We start from the raw sequence: 21,933 nt of genomic DNA on the forward strand, positions 1-21,933 counted from the left end.
GGGCGGGGTAGAAATGAAGGAAATAAATAAATAAATAAATAAACACGAGGAACCATATTAAGGGGTCATGACATTAGTAAGGTTGAGAACCACTGCTCTAGAGGATAGAAAATGCTAAATTTGAGCTGGCCTTTCCACATAGCATTTGTCCACTTTTGTTGATATTGTTATTCATTTGTTCAGTCGTTTCCGACTCTTCGTGACTTCATGGACCAGTCCATGCCAGAGCTCACCCCCAGCTCCTTCAAGGTCAATCCTGTCACTTCAAGGATACCATCCATCCATCTTGTCCTTGGTCGGCCCCTCTTCCATTCCCCCCAGCATCATTGTCTTCTCTAAGCTTTCCTTTCTTCTCATGATGCAGCCAAAGTACTTCATCTTGGCCTCTACTATTCTTCCCTCCAATAAACAGTCAGGCTTTATTTCTTGAAGTATGGACTGATTGGATCTTCTCTCTGTCCAAGACACTCTCAGCACCTTCCTCCAGCACCACAGTTCAAAAGCATCTATCTTCCTTTGCTCAGCCTTCCCTATGGTCCAGCTCTCACATCCGTAGGTGACTATGGGGAATACCATTGCTTTTTCCACTTTAACAACCAATAATTGTTCTTATAGTAACACCAGAGGCACTCCAAGTGGCCAGCTACTGGTCAAAGGACATTTAATCAACCACCAAGCTTGCAAACTTTGTGCTTTGTTTGTTTGTTAAAAAATGCAATACAACTGTTTGGTTGTTCCTGACACGATAAATAAATAACAACCAATAATACTCATCATTCCTTTCCTTGTTATCTTCTTCTATTCCATCACATCTCATCAGATGAGCCAATGTCCAGGAAGGTCTCGTTTCAATGCTAAGATCCTGGGGCTCAAATTTCTCTGGGAGTATCAACTGAGATTTCTGATACTGCAATCTACATTAAATTTGACAAAAATAAATCTGTCTGGGATGTTGGGGTGAAGTCAGAAGATAAAGCCACTACTTTGCTGCAAGCCTGTACGTTTAGGGCTTTAATGCAATACTGTGATCAAAGAGAAACAAATCAGACAAATGCCCTATAAATTCCTAAAGATTAAGAATAAGTTCATGTATATATACATTTATCTGACAGGGTGATGAAGCACTATATATATCAGTTTCTCAAGATGTTCCCAAATTCTTAAACTTCAATGCTATCGTCAGAACTGAACCAAGATGGGAAATGCTCTATTTCAGTCTCAGGGAGAAAACAACAGAAAAACCTGGCTGTCCAACAGTTCAGATCCAGCATACCCTTTGGAGGATATGTGCTCAATAACCTTTGCATCACCCTTGTCTGAGTCTTTTTGGCCATCTTCTTAATCTTCTAGATCCTATTATCTGTCCTCCATACCAGTCAGGAGGACATACTTAGCATCTGCTTAAGCTGGCGATGGGCTAAATATGATAATTAGAAAGGAGAGTGCTCTTCCTTCTGATGGACTGGGGGTATCAAGCCTGGTCACAATGTGTGTTTTTGAAAGTACAAGAATTGTGGTACTCAACTTGGAGGGCTAATTATGCTAGGAAGGGGGAAACTATTATAAAAAGAGAGAGTCATCTAATTGACATGTCTCTGTCTTTTGGGGGCGGCAGATGAAATAAGAGACGAAATGTATGCACAGTGTGGAAAAAAGTCAACAAGGAAATATGTTTTATTTCTTTGTAATATTAAAATGTTGCAATTGACATCTTCGGTCCATCTTCTGTTCAGATATCAGCCATCATGCCAACACCTTGAAACAAGAAACAGCTTCCTACAGAGATACTAGCAGGAACACCTCAGCAAACAAGAGTCCAAAAGTGGCAGGCTAAAACCCGGAGCCTCAATCAGTGGCTGAGACCGGATGAGAAACTACCTCCTGGGCACACGGAAGAGTGAACAACCTGGAAGGCGCTGAACAGACTGTGTTCTGGCGCCACAAGATGCAGAGCTAGCCTTAAGAAATGGGGATACAACGTGGAGTCCATGACATACGAGTGTGCAGAAGAGCAAACCACAGACAATCTACTACAATGCAACCTGAACCCTGCCACATGCACAATGGAGGACCTTCTTACAGCGACACCAGAGGCACTCCAAGTGACCAGTTTCTGGTCAAAGGACTTTTAGCTTAATGCCAAGTTCTTTTTTAAAACTTTGTTTGTGTTTTTAAATGCATTTTAACTGTACTCTCAGTTTTCTTCTGACATGATAAATAAAATACTAAAATTAACAAGTTAATAGTTCATCCTAATAAATTATGAAATGGTGGCCAGATAGGCCTTCCAAGATCACAGATTATGGTCTCTGAATTACATCCTAGAAATAGATACAGCAAGATCTCCATATCCATGGGACTGGGACCAGTGGTTTTTTGTTTTGGTTTTTTTTTGGTTTTTTTAACTACATCTGGCAAAATATGTCCTCCACTGTACTTGCTATTAATTTCTTTTTCAAGTAATATGAGCCGCTTTAATGTAATAAGGGAAAAAGAGACCCCCTTCTGGGAAAACAACAATTTTTCCCCCTGATCTTTCCAAGTAGAGAAGGAAACGAAACATCATATGATGTAATGTGCCTTCATAGTGTATTGGTTTGCACTGGATTATGACTCTGCTCATCCATGGAACCACATTAGCTGAGACTCTTTCAGCCTCGGAGGAAGGTTCTCAGTAAATCTTGATTTAAACAATCCTATGCTACTCATAGGATTGTTTAATTCATGTTTACTGTTTTAATCATTTTTTGAAAAATAAAATAAATCTCTTGGAGATCAACATATTTTAATCTGAGAACAAAGAGAATATGCAAAATGACAATTTTAAAAACAATGAGTTCCAAACACACACACACACACACATATCTAAACCCACAATTTTCTACACCAAAACCTTTTGATTGTCGATTTGTAATGCATTGTATGTGGGGATGGATGCTTTTGAAAACTTTTCAGAAACTTCAGTTAGTAAACAATGCGGTTGCTAGGTGACTAGCTGGGATCAGCTATAGACATCTCTCCACAGTTCTTAAAACAGCTTGTAACAACAGCTGATCTATTTTGGAACACAATACTAAGTGCTGATTGCTCAGGAGCTGACTACCTGAAGAATTACCTTCTATCATAAACATTTGCCCAAAGCTTGTGATCTTAATTACAGGCTTTTTTCTGATTATCAACTTCAATTTTAGGTTAGGTGGGTTCTGACCAGACAAGATGTTGTATTTTTTAAAATCTTGGTGTTGTACTTTTGGGGAACAAAACCCTCCCTAGGGCAGCATGCTTGGTGCCAAGGACTATGTCTTTCTAATGCCCGGTAAAGGGCCCCATCATACTATAGAGAAAAAATCCACTTAAAATCAAGTTTCTGTCTCCTGCAGAATTCTAGGGTTTGTAGTTTAGGGAGGAACTTTTAACAGCCTCACTAAACTACAAACCCAGAATTCTGCAGGAGGCAGAAACCAGATTTAAAGTGGATTTTTTCCCTTGTGTGATGAAGTGGAAAGACCGCTGTATTTGTCCAAGCATTTACCATAGCACAGAATGCTTTTAACTACTGTTTTACAGTTCAGCTATGCTGCTCCTCAGTACTTTTATTGTTCTGTTTTATTCTTTTAATTGCATTGTGTCCTGGGAGTGTATGCTGAAATACACTCCACTACTAATTGAATAAAACAGAGATGAGCATTTACCCACATTACGCATATTACCTAAAAATGTAGGGTTTCCCTTAAGCTCAACTATGAAAGACACATTTTAAAGCATATTTCAACATTTATTCACATGTTGAAAATATTTCATAGACCGCAAAGCTGCCAGCCAATATCCCATGTAGTTCTATGATTGTATCAGTAATCCAGGGATCTTTATCCCTTCTTGATATTAGTATTATTTCCACCACTTTATCTTTATGTAACAGCGTGCTTTCAATACATTTCCAACATACAGCAACCCTAAGGTGAACCTATCATGGGGCTTTCTGTGTGGGATTTCTTCAGAGGAGATTTGTCATTGACTTCCTTTTTGGCTGAGAGAGTTAACATGTCCAAGGTCAACCACTGGGTTTCCATGGTTCAGCAAGGCTTCAAACTCTGTATTGTCGAAGGCTTTCATGGCTGGAATCACTAGGTTCTTGTGGGTTTTTTCGGGCTATATGGCCATGTTCTAGAGGCATTTCTCCTGACGTTTCGCCTGCATCCTCAGAGGATGCTTGCCATAGATGCAGGCGAAACGTCAGGAGAAATGCCTCTAGAACATGGCCATATAGCCCAAAAAAACCCACAAGAACCTAGCTTCAAACTCTGTTCTCCAGAGTCAGAGTCCAGCAGTGAAACCACTACACCATGCTGGCTATCCATTTATCCACAATTACATAAAGTAGATATCCATTGTAAAATTCAGATGTTCAGAGACATAGTTCTCTGAAGTATTCCCGACTAAATGTCGAAGGAGTCATGAGCTGGCATTACATTTTTGCTAGTTCACTTGCATATTTGAAGCACCAAAATTTTGCAGTTGTTTGAGGGTTGGATGAGGACTCCAGGAGCCCTGACATTGAAACTCACTTGCGACCTTGGAAAAGTCACACCTTTTCAGCCTTGGTGAAAGGCAAACTCTTCTGAATAATTCTAGACATAAATTTAGAAAAATATGGAGGAACATAACAAGAACAAATCTGCCTATTTTTAGCATCCTGAAAGAACACCACAAAAGCAAACAAACAAAAGAAATCCACATTGTTTTTCCATACATCAAAACACAGATACTACCCTGTTAATCTAAGGCATTTTGTGTGTCAGAACTTGATTCACTAACAAATGCCCTAATATAATTAAATGTCAAACTGCACTGAACATCACAGGGATATTTTTTAACGCACAGCATTTTTCCCTCAGGAGCGTCTTTGCAATGCTTCTAAACTTCAAATATTTTGCAGATGGCAAAAAGATAATGAAATGTGACTCGCCCAAACTCATATATATGCAAAAGATAAACAATTAAGATCCAAAGACATTCAGTACTTAAATATTTACTTTATTTATTAATATTGTAACCAAATGAGAACAAAAAAATAGACTTCTGCCAACCACTAAACGTTATTTCAACAAAATTATCTGAAAAACTACTAGAAGTCAAAACCAGGAACATATTCTTGATCTGACCCTGTTGGTGCATATATATGATATTACAGAGAGAATTAGAGGTGCCTAAATACAAATGCACACATTACAGCTCAAGAAAAAAATAGATAAAAACAAAACAGAGAAATGATTAATTCCCTACCTTCTTGAGAGGAGACAATGGGTGGCAAGTAATCAGGGATATATTCTTTCCTCTCTTCTGCATCTTTGCTTCCAGGCTGGGGGAACTGCAAGACATTATTCTTGCTGACAGGAAACGAGGGGATTTGATGTGCAAAAGTAACAGGTTCAATATTGAGTATGTAATCTTCCAGTTCATGCAGGTTAACCCCCATAAGCTTGAAGGCTTCACCTACATCCTCCAAAATTGGATCTGTCCGGCCATCTGGAACAAAAATAAATATTAATAAGAAAAAAAATTATCTGACAGGTCAGATACAAGCATTGTTTATTTTTTTAGGAAAGCAATAAATTACTATTAGAAAATAAGTCCCAGATACCTCATTGCTTGGGTGTGCAACATTTGACTATGATGACAAAAAAAGTTTCTTCAGGCCCACAAAACTATAACCTAAAATCTGAATGCTGGGCTACTCATAATGTGGCTGGCTTCTCCAATTTTAGTTTCATCATTAAAAAGCATACTGACAAGACCATACTTATATGGACTCACTTTAAATTTAAATGGACAAGAATCCCCCAAGCAGAATTATTTTCCTGTGTTCAGCTAGATACACTTAGGCCTGTGATGGTGAACCTATGACATGCGTGTCAGCACTGACACGCATGGCTATTTTTGATGACACGCAGACACATGCAGCCACATACAGCGAAATACACCTTATAACAGCCAATCTAATTCCATCCTTAAATTTGTAAAAGGCTCTACAAATTTAACATCTGCACATTTGAGCATTGTTCACTCCATAACTCAGCATGGATTATACATTTTTCTTATTTAAACTATAAATATTGCAAAATTATGTTTGTTTGTTTTCACAAAGTGACACTCCACCCAAGTTATGCTCACGTTTTTGGCAAATTTTGACACACCAAGTTCAAAAGGTTGCCCATCACTGACTTAGGCCATGATAACTGTGGTGAGTAAAGAGGACAAGGAAGGATTGAGGGAGACTTTGCAGTCCTCCTTTTTCCAACCAGTTTTCCACCACGATTCCTTGACCAGTGAGCTTGGTTGCCAGAATATGAGATGTGCATCTCACTGTCATGGCATGTGTTAAGTTGCCCATGAGGCTGTGTTTATATAAGTAATCAGCATTCCTCAAACAGTCAAGGAAACAGCTCCAGAAAATTAGACTGCTATGAGCCAAGGTGGTATTTTAATATATATAAAATGCTTCTTATCACTGCTATTTGGAATCTGATAGCAGGTTGGCAATTAGCTGTTTTTCCCCAGGTAGTCTTCCATACAATAGCCTTATTCAGACATTTCAGCTCCATTTAGAATGGAAGAAAAAGGCCAGCTTGTCTTTATCCATGTGCTGGGAGAAAATATTGAAAGAGGAAGCCAGCTCTCAAGACTATAGCTCCCAATGCCTGAGACCTTTACATGATCAGGTGACTATGTAATGGGGACCCCATCTTGATGGGAAGCAGACAAAGGATGCAACAACATTGTTATCCAACTCCCTGGGTGAATCTACATTGTAAAATAATGCAACTTGGCACCACTTTAACAGCCACAGCTCAATGCTATGGAATCATGGGACTTGTAGTTTTATAAGGTCTTTCTATACAAAAGAGTCCTGGTGTTTCACCAAACTGCAACTCCCATGATCCACAGCATTGAGCCATGACAGTTAAAGTGGTATCAAATTGCATTTATTTCAGTGTAGATGCACCTCATGTGATATTGACAACAGAGGGATTTTGTTCAGCTATAATACATCAAGATTTTGAATAAACACCTGCAGATAGTGGAATCTGCGTCATAATTCTTATAAAAATACGTATATTTAAATATGTGGAAGAGGGAGAAGGCTTGTTTGCTGCCGCCCTAGAGACTAGGACGCTTCAAACGACAGGAAAGGAGATTCCACCTAAACATTAGGAAGAACTTCTTGACAGTGATAGCTGTTCAGCAGTGGAATTCTCTGCCCTGGAGTGTCGTGGAGGCTCCTTCTTTGGAGGCTTTTAAACAGAAGCTGGATGGCCATCTGTCAGGGATGCTTTGAATGGGATTTCCCTGTTTCTTGGCAGGGGGTTGGACTGGATGGCCCACGAAGTCTCTTCCAACTCTAGGATTCTATGATTCTATGAACTAGTGATCTAATTTATTATATATTTTTGATCTGCTGTGGATAGAATAGATCTGTTTCTCTAGGTCTCAAAGGGCCTTTCTTATCCTATGCCAGATCTTTCCAACTAGAGCTGCCAGAGATAAAACTCAAGACCTATGACATACAAAGGATATATTTTATCTTTAAGCAATAGTTCTTCTTCATGGCTTCTTGCTAACCATTCCCAGACTAAACCAAAAGATATCTCCTTTATCAGAAGAAGAGAAGAACAGGGTTGTTGTAGGTTTTTTCATGTTCTAGAGGCATTTTCTCCTGACGTTTCGCCTGCATCTATGGCAAGCATCCTCAGAGGTAGTGAGGTCTGTTGGAACTAGGAAAATGGGTTTATATATCTGTGGAAAGACCAGCGTGGAAAGACCATCAATGTTCCTTGATTCGTGTTTGGGGCAATGCTGCGTTTGGTGGTCCCTATGTAGACTTGTCCACTGCTGCATGGTATACAGTAGACTCCTGCAGAAGTGAGAGGATCCCTCTTGTCCTTTGCTGAATGAATCATTTGTTGGATTCAACAAATGCTACGTTCCAACAAATTCTACGTTCAGCAAAGGACATGCAGCTGTGGACAAGTCTACATAGGGACCACCAAACGCAGCAGCATTGCCCAAACACGAATCAAGGAACAGGAAAGGCACTGCAGATTACTTCAGCCAGAGAGGTCACCCATAGCAGAGCACCTGATGAACCAACCTGGACACAGCATATTATTTGAGAACACAGAAATGCTGGACCACTCTCACAACCACCATGTCAGACTATACAGAGAAGCCATTGAAATCTACAAGCATGTGGACAATTTCAACAGAAAGGAGGAAACCATGGAAATGAACAAAATCTGGCTCTAAAACCCTCTAAAATTAGAACAGCACAACAACAGAGAGGAAACAAACAAGGACATCTAATCACCTCTCAACAAAAGATTGCCCCAGGCAATGATCAAGGTGGTCAGTTGAAACATTCACACCTAGCTCAAACAGACAAGAGTCCCTTGTCCCACCCTGGTCATTTCACAGATATATAAACCCTTTTTACTAGTTCCAACAGACCTCATTACCTCTGAGGATGCTTGCCATAGATGCAGGTGAAACATCAGGAGAAAATGCCTCTAGAACATGGCCATATAGCCCGAAAAAACCTACAACAACCCAGTGATTCCAGCCATGAAAGTCTTCGACAATACAAAGAGAAGACCAGTTAAAGAAGGGGGAGAGGTGACACTACTATAGTATATCACAAACTGATTATTTTGTGCTCTAGATAAATTGTTCTCAAATTTACTAAAATGTTGAAATAAACACGATAGTAAGGCTAATCCCATAAATGTTCTTTTGCATTTCTAATACTATTCCACATTAAGCTGTTTTAATACTCCCTTATCTTTACATAAAATGCCTATCTGTACCAGTTGCTTACTCCACAGTAGCACAAGCCAATTTTCATTCTATAGCAATCCCCTTTTATTCCTTTACCTTAACATAAAGTGACAGCTGATTCCAGTTGTTTACCCTGAATTCATCGAACCCTTCAACAATTTTATTGGATTCTTCCCTATTTTGAGTGCTGTTGTCTGCTCCACTAATCCCATGCAACAAATTGCACAAGGCAAGAGTCAGCCCAGCTGGTTTTCTTCCTTCCACACACTTGCACAACAGTCTTGCTAATCTCCAGGGCCGCCGCCAGAGGGAACTCTATCCCTGGCTATTATTAACAGTTCATTCTTCCCACTCTATGGCACAACACATACGTCCAGTGCCCAATGGCTCTGGCAGTGTGTCAAGATTTGTGCTCATTACAGAACCTGCACATCACAGGTGAGAGACCATCTCTCATCTTCAAAGTCCAACTGAATAGCTATCATGCACTGCATCACAACTGGAAGTGCAAATACTATTGCTATTTTTACATAGCCCAAACCAAATTAATTTTGTGCTTTCTCCAGTGTTATTGAACATCCCCTTCTCAGTCATTCTGACAATCTACTTTTCTCACTTCCCACACACTGATCCCTCATTAAATCCAATATTTATACTAAATCAGTAGAATATATGGTGATTCAGTTGATTTATTGACTGAAATTTCTCCCACTCCTAACCACCTTTGCTCAAAGATCGGAGAAGCTGTAATTCATTAACATCTAGAAGGCAATGCGTTTTCTAACCCTGGCTATACCTTAATTTAATAATAATAATAATAATAATAATAATAATAATAATAATAATAACAACAACAACAACAACAACAACACTTTATTTATATTCTGCCCTTCTCAGGGCGGATCATTCAATGCCACTTTGTATAGACAATACACAGTCAGAACAGAAGGAGGTGGTTTGTTTCGACTCAGTGTCCAGCTGTTTTTGGTGCCATGGAAGGTTGGGCTCGTGTCCAGGGGGTGCTGTGCTCCATCTTCATTGTCAAAGAGCCGTCAGGACTTCCTCCTTCCTTTTGGTCACTCGGCATTTTCTGTTCTTCTTTCTTTTTTGGCGTTGTAAAACACCTCACCCACTTTTTTTAGTGATATCTAATTTCTCTAATCACAGCTAAAGCTGTTTTTGAATTTCTTAGGTAGACAATGAGCTAGGCTGACAGTTGGCAGCTCACACCAACCTGGGGCTTTGAACTTGCAACCTTTTGGTTGATAGATCTTATAATAGCTGATGATTTACCAGCTGTGCTAAACCTCCCGCCCCTATACACCTATAGGGATGACAACCATTACTTCTAGTTAAAATACTGCTTTATTGTCTTGGCGGTGGCCGGAACAGCTTTTGAACAATTAAAACTTGTGCGCCAGCTGCGCCCGTTCCTTGGAAAGTCTGACTTGGCCACGATGGTCCACGCTCTGGTTACATCCCGAATAGACTACTGCAATGCTCTCTATGTGGGGCTGCCTTTGAAAACTTCTCAGAAGCTTCAATTAGTCCAGCGGTCAGCAGCCAGGTTGTTAACTGGAGCAGCGTACAGAGAGTGTACTACTCCTTTGTTGCGTCGGCTCCACTGGCTGCCGATTAGCTTCCGGCCACAATTCAAAGTGCTGGTTTTCACTTTTAAAGCCCTGAATGGTTCTGGTCCAGATTAATTGTCCGAACGTATCTCCTGCTATGAACCATCACGAAGCTTAAGATCATCAGGAGAGGCCCTGCTCTCGATCCCACCTTCTCTGCAGTGGCTCCCGTCTGTGGAATTCCCTCCCTAAAGACATCAGGTTGGCCACCTCCCTCCTGTCCTTTAGAAGACAACTGAAGACATGGCTCTGGGGCCAGGTGTTTGATTAGATGATAGTGACAATAGGAAAAGGAACTTTGGGTTTGCAATATTGGATTCCCCGGCTTGATTTTTGCTTTTACTGGAATGCTAATATTATTGTTAAATGAATTTATTGGTTGATTTGTACAATGTTTTAAAATGTTTTTACTGTTTTAACTGTTATTCTTATGATATTTATGTTGTAAGCATCACTGATGCCTATGTGATGCCGCCCTGAGTCCCCCTTGTGGGGAGAAGGGCGGGGTAGAAGCGTATGAAATGATTAAATAAATAAATAAATAAATTCTTCCCAAGCATCATTGTCTTCTCTAAGCTTTCCTGTCTTCCCATGATGTGGCCAAAGTAGTTCATCGTTGCCTCTACTATCCTTCCCTCAAATGAGCAGTCGGGCTTTATTTCCTGAAGTATGGACTGGCTGGATCTTCTCGCGCTCCAAGGCACTCTCAGAACTTTCCTCCAACACCACAATTGAAAAGCATCTATCTTCCTTTGCTCAGCCTTCCTTATGGTCCAGCTCTCACATCCGTAGGTTACTATAGGGAATACCATGGCTTTGACTAGGCGGATCTTTTTTGCCAGTCTGATGTCTCTACTCTTTACTATTTTATCGAGACTGGACATTACTCTCCTCCCAAGAAGTAAGCGTCTTCTGACTTCCTGGCTGCAGTCTGCGTCTGCAGTAATCTTTGCACCTAGAAATACAGAGTTTGTCCCCTTCCTCCATGTTTTCTCTATTTGCCAGTTATCAATAATTATTGTTGCTATAATCTTGTGTTGTTGTTTTTTTATGTTTAGCTGCAACCCAGCTTTTGCACTTTCTTCTTTCACCTTGATTAGAAGGCTCCTCAGCTCCTCCTCGCTTTCGGCCATCATAGTGGTGTCCTCTGCATATCTAAGGTTGTTAATGTTTCTTCTAGCAAATTTTACCCCAGCCTTGCATTCATCAAGCCCCGCACATCACATGATGTGTTCTGCATACAAGTAGAATAGGTTGGGTGAGAGTATACAACCCTGCCGTACGCCTTTCCTAATCTTGAACCAGTCTGTGTTATTATTACTACTTATATCCTGCTTTTTCTCTCTTAAAAACACTCAAACCAACCAAGGGCATGATATTTTGCTTTCAAAGAGACTCAGCTCAACCCATACCCCACAGTATTTGTAAAGTGTATCTCAGAACTGTGGGCACATAGCTTTTCATTGCACCTGAAGGTCTATATTAAATACGGGTTGTCTCCAAGTTATGAACAAGATTGGTTCTGAAGGTTTGTTTTTGTTGAATTCACACTTGCCTCAAACAGACAAGAGTTCTATCTCCCACCTTTGATATTCCACAGATATGTGGAATATCTGTGCCTAGTTCCCAACAGATCTCACAATCTCTGAGGATGCCTGTCATAGACGTGGGTGAAGCATCAGGAGAGAATGCTTCTGGAATACAGCCATGCAGCCCGGCCATGAAAGCCTTCAACAATGCTTGTTGAATCTGTTTGAACATCAGAACAGGTACATTTTTATGTGTAACTCCAGTCTCTCATTCATTCATTCATTCATTCATATATATGTGGCTGGAGTTGAACAAGATAGGTTCTTGTTCAACAGTGTGGGTGCACCCTATTCATAATTCAGGCTCAAACTCAGAACCTCAATCAATGGCTGACACCAAATGAGAGACTCCCTCCTGGGCACACAGAAAACTGGGCAACTTGGAAGGCGCTGAACAGACTGCACTCTGGCACCACGAGATGCAGAGCCAAGAAATGGGGCTACGAAGTGGAATCCACGACATACAAGTGTGGAAAAGAGCAAACCACAGACCATCTACTGCAATGCAACCTGAGCCCTGCCATATGCACAATGGAGGACCTTCTTGCAGCAACACCAGAGGCACTCCAAGTGGCCAGCTACTGGTCAAAGGACATCTAATAGAATACCAAGTCTGCAAGCTTAGTGTTTTGTTTGTTTGTTTGTTTTTAATGCAATACAACTGTTTTGGTTCGCTCCTGACAAGATAAATAAATTATATTCATACATTTGGCAGCCCAATAACTTTCCCTCCCCATTATGACATTCCCATAATTTTCCCTCCCAATTAAGACAACCCCATAGCTCTTCAACACAATTCACACGTCTCTAAAGCAACCTCATGACTATCCATAGTTCTTCCCTCCAATTCCCCCTACCCACTGCAATAACAACCTCTTGACTCTGCATCTCCATTCCCCCTATCCATCTTTCTATTGACCCCATGGTTCCCCTCTCCTTGTCCCCTACCCATTATAAGAACAATCCCATGGCTCTCCCTCTCCATCACTCTCATACTTCATTCACGCCATCCATCTCTAGGGCAAACCCATGGTTCTACATCTTTATTCACCCAATCCCTCACTATGGCCACCCCATGGCATCTCCATTCCAATCAACATATGTCCCCACAGAGAGTCTCTTCTTTGCTCTCCTTCAACTACATGGTTCTCCCTCTCCACCCCTTTCCTCATCATCACTACAGCAACCCTGTGGCTTTCCCTCCCCATGATGATAACTCCATAGCTCAGATACTCCCTATCTGTTATGGCAACCCGTCACTCTTCCCAATTCCCCCTACCCACTACGATACCAACCCCTTGACTCTCTTTTTTCATTCCCCCTAGCCTTCACTATGGCAATCCCATGGACATACCCCATAGAGAGCATCTTGAACTGTTCTTCTCCAACTCTGTGCCAATCCTATGGTCTTCTCTCCCCATTCCACCCTTCTCTAAGGCAACCTCATGACTATTCGTAGTCCCTTCTGATTCCCCTACCAGTGGGGAATAACAACCTCTTGACTGCATTTCCATTCCCCATGTCTCTCCTGCTCCATTACCACATAATCGCTAGGGCAACCTACCTCCTTATTATGGCAACTCCATAGCCCTGGTACCCCATCCTCCCTATCCATCTCAATGGCAATCCTATGACTCTCACTCTATGTCCTAACTGTCACTGTGACAACCCCATGGCCCTCCTTCTCCATGCCTTCTACCCATCTGGATGGCAATCCTACTACTCTCCTTCTCCACTCCCTCTCTATGTCACTATGACAACCCCAAGGCCCTCTTTCTCTATGCCCCTGCCCATTTCTATGGTAACCCTATGACTCTCTCTCTCCATTTCTGATGGTTCAGGTCCAAGCCATATCCCCTTGTATGAACCTACTCGGGCCCTGCGATATCAGGAGAGGGCCTTCTCTCGATCCCACCTCCATCCCAAGCTCAGTTGGTGAGAACAAGATGGCCTTCTTTGTGACTGCCCCATGATTCTGGAACTCTCTGCCCAGGGAAGCCAGAATGGCCCCCTCTCTGCTGTCCTTCTGGCAGCAGGCTAAACCTTTCTATTCAGGCAGGCTTTGAAAGATGAAGGATTTAAATAGCAATTCAGGGGTGCTGTGGTTTTAGTTTTGAATATGAATCAAATATATTTGAATGGTTTTAACTGTGAATGTTTTAATACTGTTTATACTTAATTCTCCTTTAATATATGTATATTAAAGGATGGATGGATGGCATCCCTGAAGTGACTGGACTGACCTTGAAGGAGCTGGGGTGGTGACGGCCGACAGGGAGCTCTGGCGTGGGCTGGTCCATGAGGTCACGAAGACTCGGAGACGACTGAACAAATGAACAACAACAACATATGTATATTTTAATTGCTGCGCTAACACACTTGCACGTTGGGGACTCCACTTTATAGCCCCATTTCTTAAGTTGGCTCTGCATCTTGTGGTACCAGAGTGCAGTCAGTTCAGCACCTTTCAAATCGCCCAGTCTTCTGTGTACCCAGGAGGGAATTTCTCATCAGGTATCAGCTACTGATTAGAGTTCCTGCCACTTTTGGACTCTCGCTTGCTGAGGTGTTCCTGCAAGAATCTCTGTAGATCTTATTCCCTCTATATGTCACTATGACAAGCCTCTTTCTCCATGCCTTCTACCCATCTTGATGGCAACCCTATGACTCTCCCTCGCCATTCCACCTGCCACTACGACAACACCAAGGCCCCCTTTCTCCATGCCCTCTACCTATCTCCATGTCAATGCTATGACTCTACCTCTCCATTCTCTCTATCTGTGACTATGACAACCCAACGGCCCTCCTTCCCCATGCCTACTACCCATCTTGATGACAACCCTATGACTCTCCCTCTCCATTTCACCTGCCACTATGACAACACCAAGGACCACTTTCTCCATGCATTCTACCCATGTGATGGCAACACTATGACTCGCCCTCTCCATTCCCTCTGTCTATAACTATGACAAGCCCAAGGTGCTCCCCCATGCCTTCTACCCATCTCCATGGTAACCTATGACTCTTCTTCTCCATTCCCTCTATCTTGGTAACCTCACTGCCCTCTTTCTCCATGCCTTCTACCCATCTTGATGGCAAACTTATGACTTTCCCTCTCCCCTCCCTCTATTGATATGAAAACCCCAAGGCCCTCTTTCTCCATGCCTTTTACCTATCTTGATGGTAGCCCTATGACTCTCACTCCCCATTCCTTATATCTGTGATTACAATAACCTCAAGGTCCCCCTTTTCCATGGCCTCTACTGTTCTCCATGGCAACATTATGACTCTCCCTCTCTGTTCCCTCTATATGTCACTATGACAACCCAAGGCTGTCCTTCTCCATGCCCTCTACTATCTTGATGGCAACCTTACGACTCTCCCTGTCCCCACCCTCTATCAATATGACAACCACAAGACCCTCCTTCTCCATGCCTTTTACTCATCTTGATGGCAACCCATGGCTTTCCCTGTCCGTTTCCTCTATCTGTGACTATGACAACACCAAGGCCCTCCTTCTCTATGCCTTCTAGCCATCTCTAAGGCAATCTTATGACTCTCCCTCTCCACTCCCTCTATCAATATGACAAGCCCAAGCCCCCCCCCATGCCCTCTACCCATATACATGGCAACCATATGACTCTCCTTCTCCATTCCCTCTATATGCCACTATGACAACACCATGGCCCTCCTTCTCCAGGCCTTCTAGCCATCTCAAGGCACCGTTATGACTCTCCCTTTCCACTCCCTATAACAATATGAAAACCGCAAGGCCCCCCTCCTCCATTACTTCTAGCTATCTTGATGGCAACCCTATGACTTTTCCGCTCCAAGCCCAAGGCCTTCCCCTTCTCCATGCCCTCTACCCTACTCCATGGCAGCCATATGACTCTCCCTCTCCATTCCCTCTATTTTTCACTATTACAACCCCACGGCCCTCCCATCCCATGCCCTCGGCTCATATCTATGGCAACCCTATGACTCTCCATTTCCTCTATCTTTGACTATGACAACCCCAAGGCCCTCTCACCCCATTCCCAATCCTCATTAATATGGCAACCCTATGACTCCCCATTCACTCTATCGTTGACTATGACAACCTCAAGGCCCTCCCACCCCATGCCCTCTGCTCATTTCTATGGCAACCCCATGACACTTCATTCCCTCTATCATTGACTATGACAACACCAAGGCCCTCCCACCCCATGCCCTCTGCTCATTTCTATGGCAACCCTGTGACACTCCATTCCCTCTATCTTTGATTATGGCAACCTCAAGGCCCTCCCACCCCATGCCCTCTGCTCATTTCTATGGCAACCCTGTGACACTTCATTCCCTCTATCTTTGATTATGACAACCCCAAGGCCCAATCACCCCTTGCCCTGTGCTATTTTCTATGGCAACCCTGTGACACTTCATTCCCTCTATCCTTGATTATGACCTCAAGGCCCTACAACTCCAAGCCCTCTGCTCATTTCTATGGCAACTCCGTGACACCATTCCCTCTATCTTTGATTATGATAACCCCAAGGCCCTCCCACCCCATGCCCTCTGCTCATTTCTATGGCAACACAATGACACTTTATTCCCTCTATTTTTGATTATGATAACCCCAAGGTCCTCCCACCCCATGCCCTCGGCTCATTTCTATTTCTATGGCAACCCAATAACTCTCCATTCCCTCTACCTTTATGACAACCCCAAGGCCCTCTCGCCCCATGCCCTCTGCTCATTTCTATGGCAACCCTATGACACTCCATTCCCTCCATCTTTGACTATGACAACCCAAGGCCCTCCCACTCCATGCCCTCTGCTCATTTCAATGGCAACTGTATGACTCTCCATTCCCTCTATCTTTGACTATGACAACCTCAAGGCCCTCCCACCCCATGCCCTCTGCTCTTTTCTAGGTTCATTCGTTCAGTCGTCTCCGACTCTTCGTGACCTCATGGACCAGCCCACGCCAGAGCTCCCCAGCTCCTTCAAGGTCAGTCCTGTCACTTCAAGGATGCCATCCATCCATCTTGCCCTTGGTCGGCCCCTCTTCCTTTTACCTTCCACTTTCCCCAGCATAATTGTCTTCTCTAGGCTTTGCTGTCTCCTCATGATGTGGCCAAAGTACTTCAACGTTGTCTCTAGTCTCCTTCCCTCCAATGAGCAGTCAGGCTTTATTTCCTGGAGGATGGACTGGTTGGATCTTCTTGCAGTCCAAGGCACTCTCAGAACTTTTCTCCAACACCACAGCTCAAAAGCATCGATCTTCCTTTGCTCAGCCTTCCCTAAGGTCCAGCTCTCACATCCGTACGTTACTACAGGGAATACCATGGCTTTGACTAGGTGGATCTTGGTTGCCAGTCTGATGTCTCTGCTCTTTACGATTTTATCGAGACTGGACATTGCTCTCCTCCCAAGAAGTAAGCGTCTTCTGATTTCCTGGCCACAGTCTGCATCTGCAGTAATCTTTGCACCTAGAAATACAAAGTCTGTCACAGCCTCCACGGTTTCTCCCTCTATTTTCCAGTTGTCAATCATTCTTGTTGCCATAATCTTGGTTTTTTTGACATTTAGCTGCAACCCGGCTTTTGCGCTTTCTTCTTTCACCTTGATTGGAAGGCTCCTCAGCTCCTCCTCGCTTTCGGCCATCAGAGTGGTGTCATCTGCATATCTGAGGTTGTTAATGTTTCTTCCAGCAATTTTCACCCCAGCTTTGTATTCATCCAGCCCCGCACATCGCATGATGTGTTCTGCATACAAGTTAAAAAGGTTCGGTGAGAGTCTGCAGCCTTGCTGTACGCCTTTCCCAGTCTTGAACCAGTCTGTTGTTCCGTGGTCAGTTGTGACTGTTGCTACTTGGTCCTTGTACAGATTCCTCAGGAGAGAGGGAAGGGGGCTTGGGATGCCCATCCCACCAAGAACTTGCCACAATTTATTATGATCCACACAGTCAAAGGCTTTAGAGTAGTCAATGAAGCAGAAAGAGATGTTTTTCTGAAACTCGCTGCCTTTCTCCATTATGGCAATCTGGTCTCTCGTTCCTCTGCCTTTTCTAAACCCAACTTGAACATCTGGCAACTCTCGCTCCATGTCTTGCTGGAGTCTTCCTTGCAGGATCTTGAGCATTACCTTACTGGCATGAGAAATAAGGGCCACTGTACGGAAGTTGGAGCAGTCTTTCGCATTTTATGGCAACCCTATGACTCTCCATTCCCTCTGTCTTTGAGTATGACATCCCCAAGGCTCTCCCACTCCATGCCCTCTGCTCTTTTCTATGGCAACCCTTTGACTCTCCATTCCCTCTGTCTATGATTATGACAACCTGAAGGCCCTCACACCCCATGCCCTCTGCTCATTCCTATGGCAACCCTATGAAACTCCATTCCCTCTATCTTTGACTGTGACAACCCCAAGGCCCTCCCACCCCATGCCCTCTGCTCATTCCTATGGCAACCCTATGACACTCCGCCTTGCCCTTTGCCCTTCTCCATGGCAACCCCGTGGCTCTCCCCGCGGCCCTCCCTTCACTCACAGAGTTCGCAGTAGCGCCGGCATCCTCGTCCGAGGGCGTGGAGGTACCTCTGGAGCACGTCGGTGAGGAGGTCGCAGGCGGAGAGCTGCACGGAGTCCCAGCCCAGCGCCTGGCACACCTGCGCCACCGACACACGCAGCAACCACCGCGAGTAGCTCTCGCTCATCCTCTCCTTCCCTCACTGCGGCCTCCGAGGCCTCACAGCACGGGGAGCCCTCCACTCCGCGCCCGCTTCTCCCGCCGCCTCAGCTACTACCGCCGCCGCCATCTTGGCTTTCCTTGGCAGCCGGCAGGCAGCGCTCGCAGAGCCCAGAGTGCGTCGATAGCGGGCGCCCTAAACAGGCGCTTTCCATCGATTGCTCCACTATCCGCTATCCAGGCCTGGACCGGAGAGAAAAGGCAGAGCGGGAAGCACACTCCTCTGTTTTGGACACAATTTCCCAGAATCCTCTCTCATTGTTCAACGCAGAACAGCCTTCTGGGATTTGAAGTCTTGAACTTGGGAATCAGTGACGCAAGCGTTCTGATTCTACTAGAATTGCCATAGCAAAGTTGTTGCTGTACAAGGTATTCTGATGCTCCCAGGATTCTCCTGAGCCAAGTGCTGTCAAACTGCATTAATTCTACAGTGTAGATGCACCCCTTTCTAAGGATATTCCTTTTATTGTATGAAGTTTGCCATGATCTTAAAGGGACATGATTATTTATTTATCGTGTCATCAGCAACCATACCATTGTGTTACAATTCTAACAGAACAAAACAAACACACAGATTAAAAAGGAAAAAAAACACAGATTTTGCAAACTTGGTAGTTGGTTAAGTGTCCTTTGACCAGTATCTGGCCACTTGGAGTGCTTCTGGTGTTGCCGCAAGAAGGTCCTCCATTGTGCATGTGGCAGGGCTCAGGTTGTATTGCAGCAGGTGGTCAGTGGTTTGCTCTTCTCCGCACTCGCATGTCGTGGATTCCACCCTGTAGCCCCATTTCTTAAGAGTGGCTCTGCATCTCGTGGTGCCAGAGCGCAGTCTGTTCAGCGCCTTCCAAGTCGCCCAGTCTTCTGTGTGCCCAGGAGGGAGTCTCTCATCTGGTATCACCCACGGATTGAGGTTCTGGGTTTGAGCCTGCCACTTTTGGACTCTCGCTTGCTGGGGTGTTCCAGCGAGTGTCTCTGTAAATCTAAGAAAACTATGTCTTGATTTAAGTCGTTGACGTGCTGGCTGATACCCAAATGGGATGAGCTGGAGATGTCTCTGCCTTGGTCCTTTCACTATTGGCTGCTACTTCCCGGCGGATGTCAGGTGGTGCAATACCAGCTAAGCAGTGTAATTTCTCCAGTGGTGTGGGGCGCAGACACCCCGTGATAATGCGGCATGTCTCATTAAGAGCCACATCTATTGTTTTAGAGTGGTGAGATGTGTTCCACACTGGGCATGAGTACTCAGCAGCAGAGTAGCATAGCGCAAGGGCAGATGTCTTCACTGTGTCTGGTTATGATCCCCAGGTTGTGCCAGTTAGCCTTCGTATGATGTTTCTAGCGCCCACTTTTTTTTTTTTATGTTCAGGCAGTGCTTCTTGTAGGTCAGAGCACGGTCCAGAGTGACTCCCAGGTATTTGGGTGTGCTGCAATGCTCCAGTGGGATTCCTTCCCAGGTGATCTTCAGAGCTCGGGATGCTTCTCTGTTCTTGAGATGAAAGGCACATGTCTGTGTTTTAGATGGGTTGGGGATCAGCTGGTCTTCCCTGTGATAGGCAGTAAGAGCACCTAGAGCTTCGGAGGGCTTCTTTTCAACTATCTCAAAGCTCCCTGATTGAGCGGTAATGGCACGATCATCAGCATAGATGGGACATGATATAGAAGGGACATGATATATTGTATTCTCATATAATATTGATCATATCATAACGTAATACAATATTATAATACAATATAATAATTTTATATTTTATATTACATATAATATTACTAATAATATTACAGTATAGTGGTATAGTACAATATAGTAATGTATAATATTAATATTGTGCTGTGCTAATATATATATTATATACACATATATTGACAGTATTATAATGCAATACAATATAATATTAATCATAAAATATAATAATTTTATATTTTATATTACATATAATATTACTAATAATATTACAGTATAGTGGTATAGCACAATATATTAATATATAGTATTAATTTTATAATATAATATTGTGCTGTGCTACTAATATAATATAATATATAATACACATATTATATTTAAAGTATTATAATGTAATACAATATAATGCTACTAGTAATAATACAATATAATAATTTTATATTTTATATTACATGTAATATTAGTAATAATATTACGGTATAGTGTAAAGTACAATACAGTAATATATAATATCAATATTGTGCTCTGCTAATAATATATATTATATACATATATTGATAGTATTATAATTTAATACTATATGATACTACTAATAATACAAAATATTATATATTTCATATTAAATGTAATATTACTAATAATATTACAGTATAGTGTTATAGCACAATATACTAATATATAATATTAATATTGTGCTGTGCTAATAATATATATTGTATACACTTATTATATTGACAGTATTATAATGTAATACATTATATTGCTACTAGTAATAATACAATATAATAATTTTATATTTTATATTACATGTAATATTAGTAATAATATTACGGTATAGTGTAAAGTACAATACAGTAATATATAATATCAATATTGTGCTCTGCTAATAATATATATTATATACACATATTGATAGTATTATAATTTAATACTATATGATACTACTAATAATACAAAAATTATATATTTCATATTAAATGTAATATTACTAATAATATTACAGTATAGCACAATATACTAATATATAATATTAATATTGTGCTGTGCTAATAATATATATTGTATACACTTATTATATTGACAGTATTATAATGTAATACAATATAATGCTACTAGTAATAATACAATATAATAATTTTATATTTTATATTACTTGTAATATTACTACTAATATTACAGTATAGTGGTATAGTACAATATACTAATATATAATATTAATATTGCGCTGTGCTAATAATATATATTATATACATATCGAATACTGACAGTATTATAATGTAATGCAATATAATCTACTAGTAATAATACAATATAATAATTTTATTTTTATATTACATGTAATATTACTAATAATATTACAGTATAGTGGTATAGTACAATATAGTAATATATAATAATATTGTGCTGTGTTAATAATATATATTATATACACATCTAATACTGACAGTGTTATAATTTAATACAATATAATGCTTTTTT

The 21,933-nt window shown here is 42.0% G+C and overlaps 1 protein-coding gene across 2 annotated transcripts in view; it reads right to left on the reverse strand.

The window, feature by feature from the left end:
• Positions 1-18,871, reverse strand: part of TAF3 (TATA-box binding protein associated factor 3) — a 158,764-nt gene extending 139,893 nt beyond the window's left edge. For both annotated transcript variants that reach the window (XM_067469322.1, XM_067469321.1), the window contains exons 1-2: positions 18,579-18,871; positions 5,284-5,526 (exon numbers count right to left, since the gene is read on the reverse strand). In XM_067469322.1, coding sequence (XP_067325423.1) covers positions 5,284-5,526; positions 18,579-18,744 — 409 coding nt within the window. In that variant the 5' untranslated portion in view covers positions 18,745-18,871. The remainder of the gene's footprint in view (positions 1-5,283; positions 5,527-18,578) is intronic.
• Positions 18,872-21,933: the final 3,062 nt, after the last annotated feature.

This window comes from Anolis sagrei, chromosome 5, assembly GCF_037176765.1.
Source record: "Anolis sagrei isolate rAnoSag1 chromosome 5, rAnoSag1.mat, whole genome shotgun sequence".
NCBI classification, from domain to species: domain Eukaryota; kingdom Metazoa; phylum Chordata; class Lepidosauria; order Squamata; family Dactyloidae; genus Anolis; species Anolis sagrei.